Source organism: Sphaeramia orbicularis, chromosome 3 (genome assembly GCF_902148855.1).
Source record: "Sphaeramia orbicularis chromosome 3, fSphaOr1.1, whole genome shotgun sequence".
Taxonomy (NCBI): Eukaryota; Metazoa; Chordata; class Actinopteri; order Kurtiformes; family Apogonidae; genus Sphaeramia; species Sphaeramia orbicularis.
In genome coordinates, this window is record NC_043959.1 from 20,496,799 (window position 1) to 20,508,933 (window position 12,135).

Here is a 12,135-nt window from a genome sequence, read left to right on the forward strand (position 1 = left end):
CACTAATACTCACTGGAATATGAACAAAAAATGCAAACAGTGTTGTGCAAGTTCACCCCGCACAAGAGGTCAAAGGTCACACAGGAGACGGATTAACCCAAAGTTCACAATTCCATAACAGGAACTAGTTCACATTCATGTCATCAGTTCTTCTTTTGTGGCTGTGGAAATGTAATGCTGTGCTCGCCTCCATCTACTGCAGATCAGACACTAGTTTATACACCTGGATTTGATGTTTCAGTTGCAGCTTCATCACACAAACACATCATAGACATGAACAAAATGGGCTGAGACAACAACGATTTACAATCTCTATGTTTTCCTGGAACAAACCAGTTTAGAAAATTCTCCATTTTAGCAACTTAAAATGCTGTTTTTATGGATATAGACACAGGTTTTCATGCAATTGACTCAGGAATAAATAAAAAAGACACTATATGTACAAGATAAAATAAGGCAATGTCTACTGCCACAGTACTGTGGCACAAAATCTGGGTTAGCTTATTGCCAGTCAGTCAAATGTTAGCATTTGTACTGTGACAATAAGCAGTAATGACATTTTGTTGCCACAGAGCTAATCATGGACATTGTTCCATGAACTCATTGTCCTCTTGTTGCCACAGCACTGTGGTGATTATGGCGTATACACTACGACCAAATTACATCAATCCTCTAAAGTTTAATATCATTTCAGCCTTTCATCCACATGACACCGGCACTGTCGGTGCCCTGAAATGATATTTTTGGAGAACGGGTCCCTGAGCAGAGAAATGTCCCAACGCTGCCCTGGCATTGCTGTGTGGTTTGGCAAAACACACCTTAATGGAAACGATGATGCCATAGTACCATGTGACCAGAAGAAGAAAACCCCAGACATAATCTCATGCTGCCTCTGATTTCTCTTTTGGAAATGATACGTGTATGGATGTGAAATTTTTAGAATCTGCAAAAGAAAAATACCACTAGCGTTGTTGTCTGGGTGTAGCCTGGAACGGTCCCCTATCCTTTTCCTGTACCTGGATAGGCCCATGGCATGTGTGATGCACAGTCCTGTGTCAGCAGGTGACAGGTGACCAGTCTACACAGGATAGAACCAGGACACTGAGTGGCTCTGTGGGAATAGACACATGACAAAGGTTGTCCCACAGGACTGTGGACATAGACACTTTGATAAAGTAAATATGCATGTAATAACTGTGTATCAAGTGTAAAAAATTATGCTTCAGTGATACAAACTATTATCAGTAATAGTTATGTGTAGAACTAGAGACTCAAACGTAGAGAAAAATACCAGTTTTACAAAATATCTGCATTAGTGTGGACGAGGCTCTGGTCAAATAATAGAAAATAATCTGGGAATAATGATAAAATACGTCATTTGTGTTAGTTTTTAAACTGATGAATCATGGTTATCTAAAATAACACTGATATGGGGATTATGTAATAACTGTGCCAGATATTTGATGTATTTATGGGATACTTCTGATGATGTTGGTGCAGTGACTATGGTTTGGATTGGCTCCCACAGTCGTGAACAGGACAAAGTCTATGAACAGACAGAGGCCAAAGGCTGAGTCAAACCGGCCGCTCAGACGTCAACACACATCCCACAGCAGCACAGCGCCTCCACTGTATTGATTTAGGCTTCAAAGACAAACTTTGTGGCATTCGGGGCTTAGCAGGCGTTCATTTTGGACCCTGGTCACAAGACTTGTAACACCGCAGCTTTAGCTCCTAATCGGTTTATCCCTCTTTCGTGACAATTTGCTGAATATTAGGCTCTCTCTAAATGCAGAGTAATGCATAATCGATGAATGCCCCCTGTCCTGATCCTTTACACAATATGTTTTCACAGATCACAGACGGACGGCGAGGCGACATCGAACACTGAGAGCAGCTCCAGAGGAAGAGGAGGAGACGTGTCCTTCACCAAGACCAGCCAGACGTCCATCGAGGACCTGTCAGGTGGGTGATGCTTCACAGCGGAACAGACCGGAACAGCCACCTGTGTCTAAAATCATCCCTGTTCAGTCACTTTGGAGCCACTGTGTTGGATTATGGGTACATTATTTATATGACGGTGTTTAAATGCTCTTAATACTGTTCATCACAGTGCTCGGAGGTTCGTTACAGGCCTCAGAACTCACACTCATCAGTGTTTTTTAGGCTGAAACACTGGTATTCTTGTATTTCTACATGTATTTTAGGTCTGTTTCCATCATATTTACTGGTCTACATCTGTTGGAATGACTTAATAATTACAGTCTACGGTCCCAGGATCGGTTAAATCTACGTGTTCTAAAAAGCTTTTAAATGTTCTGGTTCCACTGTCTGGAACAACCCACAGAAGGAGATAAAACTGAAGGAACTGGTGTCTGTAAATACAGTCACAGTCATTTTAACCCTTAGGGGTCTGAGCCTATTTTGGCTGTTTTTGAGTATTTTTGATTTTGCCTTTATATACTATACAAAGAAATGTTTAGTATACCCATTTTTGGTATCTTTTTTTTTCAGCACAACATCTATCTCATCTGCCTATTATTTTTTCCACTTTAACCTACTATATCAACACAGACGGACAAAAAACACACAAAAAATATAAAATCCAATTTGATAAATTTGTATAATTTATTGCATAAATGACATAAAGATGGTTAACAAACCTTTTCAAAGACTTTCAAAGTGAATATTGGTTCCAAATATTAGGTATATAAATTCAAAATTGTAATAAATTAAAATTATATTCAAATATTTGACATAAAAGTATATCTTTACAGAGGCGCTTCTCCAGTTTCCAGTGACACTACAAGACTGTCATTAATGAGGAAGGAGGCAGAACTTTGCCAATTTTGAAAATGAATCACCAATTTGTTAGACATGTTGGTGTTATATTATGTTTTTGTTTGTTCAACAATAATAGTATCTGAGAATTGAGACCCGATGGATCAAACATGATATAAAATTGAAACTCATACAAGGAAATTGATATTTGAAAAAAAAAAGTTTTGGTTCTTAAACAAAGCAAATGTAAAATTGGGACCCAAAATTAAGCAAATTCTCCTGAATCACATAATGTTTGACACTAATGTTGACTGGATAGAAATGCAAAAGAAAGTCCTGGGTCTTTAAGGGTTAATACATCATTGTTTTTCTTTTTGTGTGTGATTTAGGTGAAGATCCAGAGACAAGGCGACTGCGTACGGTCAAAAACATTGCAGACTTGCGGCAAAATCTGGAGGAGACGATGTCAAGCCTGCGAGGAACTCAGGTCACCCACAGGTAAGACCCGAAAAAACCATCCACACAGATGGAAATGACTCATATAGTGTCACATCCACCTTTGCATAAGAAAAATAAACCAAACTCACAACTCATTCACTCAAAGTCTATATATGACTTCTATCAGTGATCAATAGGAACTATATTTATATCTGTAACCATTTACATGTTTGAAACCATCAAAATATGGACCATTAGAAGTAAAGGCACATTTTTTATATTTCAAAAACTGCGTAAAACTATGAACAAACTTTGGAGACATTGTCCCAAGGAAGATATATAAAAATTTTTAAATGAATCTGATGAGTAGTGTTGGAGAAGAAGACTGTAGAAATGTAGACATTGGTGACCTTGAGTTTGACCCTTCAAGGTCACTCAAGGTCAAAGGTCATGGACCCAAATGAAAGTCCATGTATGACTTCCTATCAGTGCTTAATAGGAGCTATAATGTTATCTGTAACCATTTACATGTTATAAGCCATTAAAATATGGACCATTAGAAGTAAGGGCAAATATTAAATATTTCAAAAGTTTGTCAAAAAAAAATCAAAAATATAAATTTCTCAAAACTGTGCAAAAACATGGTAGACATTGTCCAAAGGAAGCTACAGATAAAATTGGAAAGGAAATGTTGATGTTTATAAACTATATGGACAAAAGTATTGGGACACATCATGTCTACAGCATTAGATGTCCTGTTCATGATGATTTGAGATAAAAACATCAATATTTCCTTAAAGTTAAATGGGAGATTTTTTTTCTCCTCAGTGAGATGTGAAGAAAGTAGATAGTTAGTTGTGGTAGAAAAATATTATTTACAGTCAGAACATGAAAAATATTTGAGAAATTTTGAGGAAGAACATTTAAAATCATAGTCATGGATAAAAAAAAGAAAAAAAATCAACACGAGAAATTAAGTCCAAATCATCTCTGAGGCATTTTAGAATCAAAGATAACAATTTAAACCAAGCTAACCAATGCAATGATATTTATCCAAATATAAAACTATATTATGACATTAGTAATTATTGTTTTGTATCCCAGACCCCTGTTAGAAAAGAATCACCTGAATCCAACGTGTCCACATACTTTTGTCCACATGGTGTAGTTCTTTATTCTGATTGGTGGTCATCGTATCCGTCATCACCGGTGGAAAACAAACCTCCAGTGTTTGTTTTTTTGGCTGAAGGGGGAACGGGCTGAATGAGGCGGCCTGCTGATGGGGGGTTTCTGTGCTCAGTAGACTGTGTCTGTCTAGGTTTACAGGTATTATGGCTTTTCTTTTCTTTGTTCTTTTTTCTCACTGCTGTCTCTTCCTTCTTTTGCTTTGATCGCCGGGTGTTACTGTGGTTCAGGTTCAGCCATAATCTGGTTTCCTGCCTCATTCTGACCTGAGCTCAGGTCTCACGTCTTAACGCTGACCCTGGTGTCTGGGTTTACTTCACTAACCCTCTGTGAGACTCTGAGAACAGTGTGTAGTGTTTGTGTTGCTTTCAATTTAATAGTGACAAGTACAGAAAATGTACATGAATTCAGTTTTAGAAGTGATGTGTCTGTACTTATTGTTTCTACTGAAAGAATCACAATCAGAATACTTTATTAATCCCAGGGAAAATTGTTGTGTGTTACAGTTGCTCAGTGCAAGTATAATAAAAGTAGCAGGAAAAATATATTTAGCTATATATATATATATATATATATATATATATATATATATATATATATATATATTTTACAGTTAGAATAGCAGAAACAGGGCAATAAAGCCACTTTTATGGAGTAATTTTATTGTTTTTTTTATGTGTATTTTTCAGCAATATCACAACTTGTTCTTGTGGAGACTTTTTATTTATTTATTTATTGAACTTTTCAACATTTAACAAATATAACATTTATAATTTCAAGTAATGTGTTCATAATACAAAGATTGACGCCAGACATGATAAACAAACAGAACCCAGAGAGAGAGAGAAAAAAAAAGGCAATACAAACAAAACACGCACAACAAGACAGTCAAGACTGTGTATTCTGGTACAATTAAGGAAAGTAAATAAATAAATACACGTCAGTTACAATATAAACAATTAAATGTATTTACAGCCCCAGGTAGCATATTGTGGAGACTTTTAAAAGAACCTGATCATTAAAGGTTTTCGACTAAGATCAAGATTTTGTACCATGATGACAAAAATGTAATGAAATATAACTTTTGTTTTTTGGTGATAACATCTGCTCTTTGCCTGCAGCACCTTGGAAACCACCTTCGACGGCAGCGTCACCACAGACATCAGCAGCGGCGGCAGCAGCGGTGGAAACAACAGCAGCGGCGGTCGCAGTATCCTCAGCATCACCTCCTCCCGACCATCCCTGTCGTCATGGCGACTGGGTCAGTCCAGTCCTCGTCTGCAGGCGGGCGACGCCCCCTCTATGGGGAACGGCTACGGAGGGCGAGTGGCGGGAGGTCAGGGGGGGCGGTACCTGTACCCGGGTCACCTGCGGAGACAGTTGGCAGGAAGGGGAGGGGCTTTGTGCAGCATGGACCTGGGAGACCGAGCCGGGGAAGACCTGGACCTGGATGGGATCTCCATGGAGGTGACGGGATACATGAGCGACGGAGATGTGCTGAGTAAGAACGCCAGCCGGACGGATGACGTCACCAGCGGGTGAGTGGACATGATCGATCAATCACTTAGACATTGATGACTCAGTTTTTGATAATTAATCATCGATTTGAGTAGTTTTTTGAGAAAGAAATGTAAAAATTGCAGCTTGTTAAGGTTAAATTATTATCAGATGTTTTTCTTCTTATGCCCATTAACAGATAAAAAACAATTTAAAAAATCCATTTTACATTTATTTAACCAGGAAGTCCCATTGAGATTAGAAATCTCTTTTGCAAGGGAGACCAACATTTTTGTTTTTGGGGTTAAAAAAAGAACAGGTGGTTTGAGGATGTTATCTTCATTTTTACTGTTTTCTGAGTTTCTAATAGATTGAACTACTGAATGGTTAATTGAGAAAATAACTGGCATTTAAAATAGTCTTTATTAATTGTATCATGAAACTGAGGGTGTAATGGTTTTAAAACCAAATCCACAGTCTTAGCAGTAACTACATTTTCTGGGTAATTATTCCACATCTTGTTCCACATCCATATATTTTATTTCTCTCACCTACACATGACATGACAGGAATACCACTGGTCTTATGTGTTTTTTATTTACTTATTTACTAAATATATGCAAAGTTAACACCTGAGGTTAATCTGCCTTCATAGCCGTCTTTAATTTTTCTTCTTAAATTCTAGTTGCTTTAATAAAACCCAGATTTCCACGGACTGGAAATTAACATTAGAACAGAACATTAGTGTTAAGTGTCAAATTATCAGTATGACACAGCCACTGCAGCATAATGTCTAAAAAACTATAATACAACTATTTAATATGAGGTATTAAAGAGATGTGACAGAACAAAGTAGGAACATGGAGTACCACAGCAGTATTTCAATAAATCTGAATGAAAAATAAATCAATCCAAAGTTAGCATCTCAATATTCAAGTCATACTTTCTTTTTATTGACATTTAGTTTTTATTAGTTATTTACCATTTTGTTATACAGAACATGACAAACAACAAACATCAGTCTGCAATAGATAATAGTCACAATCTAATAGTAAAGATAATTTAGGTTACAGTAATAAAATAGCAATCAAGTTACACAATTACATTTTTAGTGGCGCAGTTTATATAACATTTCACAGAACTATGTGTCAAACCACTTTTTTTTTTTTTTTCAACTAATCCATTTGCCCGTCCTTATCATGTCAAGTTCAGCATGAATGTTAATCTGTCCATTTTGTCAATTTCATCAACAATTTTCAACCAGTCCTCCAGCTTAAGTCATACTTTCATATTTAATATGTTCTTAATATATGAATAGAATAGAATAGAATAGAATAGAATAGAATAGAATAGAATAGAATAGAATAGAATTGGACTTTGTCACTGTTACAGGAACAGTGAAAATCAGTTCTGCAGCTCTGGACAAGAAGACTGTATAAAATTATTACACAAAATTATACTGAAAATATATACTGAAAAATATTGGCCATATACAAAAACTACAAGGATGAAATATTAAAATATACAAATACCACTAAAATACTACTAAATATTACTAAAACGTACAAAATGCTAACTCTATACTACAGATAAAATAAATATATCCAACATATAAGGATATATACGTTTACATTTACATGTATGCTTTTGGCAGTCGCTTTTTTCCGACGTGACTTACAGGGGAAAAACCAAAATAAAAGAATAAACTACAAGAATAGATTAAAGACATAAAACAGCTGTACAATTAAAAACAGTGCTGTACAGAAGAATAAAAAAGCAAAATGATAGAATAAAATACAAGAATAGATTAAAAAGACATAAAAACAGCTGTACAATTAAAAACAGTGAAATAAAAATACCAAGTAAAACAATAGAAGAAACATAATAATACATTTAAAAGGGAATGTTTGAATGTTTGATCACAAGTAATAAAGGATTGATTGATTTTTTTTTTTTTTTGATTGAGATCTTTATCTCGAACATGTAGACAGTGAGATCAAAACAAAAACAAGAAAAGCACTTGGAGAGCGTAGACCTCCGCCAAGACAGGTCTATCCCCCCCCCCCGGATCACCACCAAAATTTAATCATATCCTCCTTGTGCCAGTATCAACATTTCCTGAAAATTTTATGAAAATCCGTCCATAACTTTTTGAGTTATCCTGCTAACAAACAAACAAACAAACAAACAAACAAACACGCAAACATCCAAAGCAAAGCGATCACAATACCTCCTGGCAGAGGTAATCAACCAACAAAATATAAGTACTGGTACATAAAAGGTTGATAAGCAAACAAAAGAAAATAAATAAATAAATAAATAAATAAATAAAAATTATAAGGTAAATAAATAAATGCAATGAAATTATACATGCTCGAAAAGGAGTAGGAAGAAGTAAAAACTTAGATACTCCTACCCCCAATCTCTATTCCTTATGATCACTATATAGCAATTATTAAGGATATTAAGGATAAGGATATTTTAAGGATATATTAAGGATATATACGAGGTAAAGGTGCGTATGATGGTTATAGTTTATCATTATGTGAAAAATGATGATGAGTTAGATTTAATTCCTTATACTTGCAGTCCTCCTCATGACTATGTTCTCAGTTGACCACCAGAGGGCAGTAGTGTTCCGTTCTGTCACATCCCTCAGTAGTGTAACCTCAGTCCATTTGCAGCATGTGTTCAGGTCCCACAGGTATCCCCTGTCAGTGAAACAGCTGATCGTCTGCTCTCAGAGTCAGTGTCCGTGTTGTAACAGGCCTCCTGCATACTTCAACTACCACACACTGCAATTTACACTCCTCCTGTCATCATTATTATCACACGGAGCTGTGAACGGCGCCAAGTCGCCTCCAGCTGGCATCAGAACGCCAAAAACAGAGAGGCCAGGATCTGTGAAGGAGCTGATAGAAAAGAAGAAATAAAAATAAACAAACCCAAACCCTGGATCGGTGACAGTTTGGAGCAGGACTTCCTCCTCAGCCTCATGTGTGCACAGATTCACTGGGTCCAGCCCTGAGGTGAATAAATGCTCTTGAACTATCTGATATGTCTGAATGAGTGTTAGAGCAGACAAAGGCCCGGCCACAGAAACACCTGGACAGCTGAGTGACGTGAAAAACCCGATACGAAGGCTGAAACTGGAGGAAATATGAGCATTTTTGGATCATTTGGGTTTATTGGCAGCACAATGAAACACACAGACAGAGGAGGTATCAGAATCACAATACTTTATTAATCCCAGGGGAAGTTCCTGTGTGATACAGTCGCTCCATGTAAGTGTAATTAAAGTAGCAGGAAAAACACATACATATAGCTCTAAATATACATATATACCAAATATACATATTAAAGCTTGGGGTCAAGCTTTGGAATGGGTTGGGGGTAGACCTCAAGCAGTGTCCAAACATTCAGATATTCAAAAAAATGTACAAAGAAATGTTTTTTTCACAATATCTGGCTCAAGGAAGGGTGTGATCATTATTCGGATTGTCAGATTGTTCTATTGTATGGTGTGTGCGTGTGTGTGTGTGTGTGTGTGTGTGTGTATACATGGGGGTGCAGATGTGTGTTGGTGTACAGCTGTTGAGATAAACTGGTGTGTATGTATATGTCGAGGCCCAAAACAGAATCTGGCCCAATTCAGAATCGGGCCGGCCCAGAATGGAATTATATTCTAGGCCGGCCTAGAATGGAATCCTGCTGCTATAATGTTATTTTTTATACCATGTTTAATGCAAATGATCCATAATTCCATAATTTGTCATAATTTTACATTTTCAGTCTTACATACCTTGAGTAACTATTGTCAATTTCAGTCAATTTTCAGTTTTTTGATATTGGTGGGGAGTACCACTAGGTTCTATTTGTAAATAAAGTGTATTATAGTTTACAATTAAAATGTTGTTTGTTTCATTTTTTTTTCACATATTTGCAAATTACATGTATTGATTTTTGTAATAATTTAGATCATTTGCATTAAACATGGTATAAAAATAACATTATAGCAGCAGGATTCCATTCTAGGTCGGCCTAGAATAGAATTCCATTCTGGGCCGGCCCGATTCTGAATCGGGCCAGATTCCGTTTTGGGCCTCGACATATATGTGTATGTGACTGTATGGGTGTACAGGTTAGTAGGGGTGTGTTTATGGATAATCACAAGCTTATGTTATATATCAAGTGATTAAGCACTAACAGTCTGAGGGCTGGAATCAGGGGGTAGGACTGGATAAGCAGTGGCTTCTTCCTATTCTTCCTTAGAGTCTGGTTTTGACCAACTCTATATATAAAGTGTCATGACATAACTTTTGTTGTGATTTGGCGCTATATAAATAAAATTTGATTTGATTTACTCCCTTTAAGGCACAACAGTTTTTCTTTTTTTCTATTATTTGATTTTTTTTATTTGTGTATTGTTTATTATTACCTCCGCCAAGGAGGTTATGTTTTTGCCAGGGTTTGTTTGTTTGTCTGTCCGTTAGTGTGCAACATAACTCAAAAAGTTATGGACATATTTTGATGAAATTTTCAGGGTTTGTTGGAAATGGGATAAGGAAGAAATGATTAACTTTTGGGGGTGATCCGGAAGAAATCCTGGATTCTGGATCACTTTGAAATTTTCGGTAACATTGTGGTAAATGGGGCCAAAATTTTCGTTTCCCAATATCTCGCTTAATTATTGACCAAAACTCATGAAATTTCACTCAGGAATTGACAATGGGGTCCTCTATCACATTTCAAAGGCTGATCCGGATCTGATCCAGAAGGCGGATTTTATCTCAATTTATATAAAAAATGGGGGTGCCCTTACTTTTTGGCCTACTGTGCCTTTAATATTAAAGGTAGAAATTTCTGACAAGCGCCATTGTGTAGCTCAGTCAGTTCCGCATCGGGAGTATGCCACCGGATTTCATGTAGCTTTAATACTTAAGGAGCTAGATCCAGAAGAAAACCGTCATTACAAGAAATGTGATTTTCGTGAATAACTACTGAACTAATAAGGATATAATTATGAATCCAGTTGCTAATGGTATGTTTTCATGGTCAAGGAATCTTAAAATATAGGTAAAATAAATATTGGACTAATATTTATGGTGGAAATCACAATATGGGGGAATTGTGCGAATCTCATGCAATTTGACTCAGGGATTTACAATGGGGTGTTCTATCAAATGGCAAAGACTGATCCGGATCTTTCAAAAAGTTATGGACAGATTTGGATGAAAATTTAGGAAATATTGATACTGGCACAAGGAACAAATGATTAAATTTTGGTGGTGATCGGGGGGGGGGGGGGGGGGGGGGCGCACTGATCTGCCTTGGCGGAGGTCTGCACTCTCAGAGTGCTTTTCTAGTTATTATTTTAGTTTTTCTTCCATATGTTTTATATTATGTCTGTGTCTGAAATAAACTAAACTAAACTAAAACTAAACACAGATAACCCTCAAAGACCCAAAGAGCTGCCAGTGACCAAAACCATCTACTGTTTAATACCTGTTGATCCACTAATCCTATCAATACATGCAAATAATTGGTGTAAAATACAGTTTGTCATCTTTTTATGGTCATCAGATATGACACATTTGGACATTCAGAGGCTCCGTAGTTACCGTGGAAACACTGTCACCTTCTATAACATTAATTCACCATGGAGTTGGATCAATGACAGTGGATGGACACACTGGGTTTATGTGGCTGAAAAAGTCCCTTTTTCTTCAGTTTTCTTTGTTTTGACATAATAACTCTTGAATTTACTCTGAGTTTGAACATCTAAATTAAGTATAAGAAATTGAATATAGCAAAATACATGATTTACAGTCGAAAAATGCAAAATATATAGGATATTATTGTAATAAATGGTGATAAATTACTTAAGAAAAGTGCAATAGAGAGAAAAATTCATTTGGGAACTGACACAAAATCTGCACTGGGTCTTTATGGGTTAAACACAGTTACAACAGCAATTCATGCAATATGTATTAGACAAATATTATCAATATGATAATTATAATATAGTTGTGTGTAATAATCATTATGAGGTTCTAAGGTGTTGTTAAACCGTCTGATGGACACAGTAATTGAATCAGTCTGTATGTGAACATCCTCCTGCGACTGACCGGCACATCAGAAAACATGAGCATATTCTGGTCTGGCTTTTAAGGCCCTGCAGGATCAGGTCCTCACATAAATTCAGGACCTTTGACCCCCTTATATGCCAGGTCA

At 36.6% G+C, this 12,135-nt stretch overlaps 1 protein-coding gene across 1 annotated transcript in view; it reads left to right on the forward strand.

The window, feature by feature from the left end:
- nav2a (neuron navigator 2a) overlaps positions 1-12,135 on the forward strand; it is a 251,125-nt gene that overhangs the window by 131,956 nt on the left and 107,034 nt on the right. Inside the window, 3 exon segments of the mRNA XM_030130568.1 lie at positions 1,856-1,965; positions 3,171-3,279; positions 5,526-5,942. Of these exon segments, the coding sequence (XP_029986428.1) occupies positions 1,856-1,965; positions 3,171-3,279; positions 5,526-5,942 (636 nt within the window).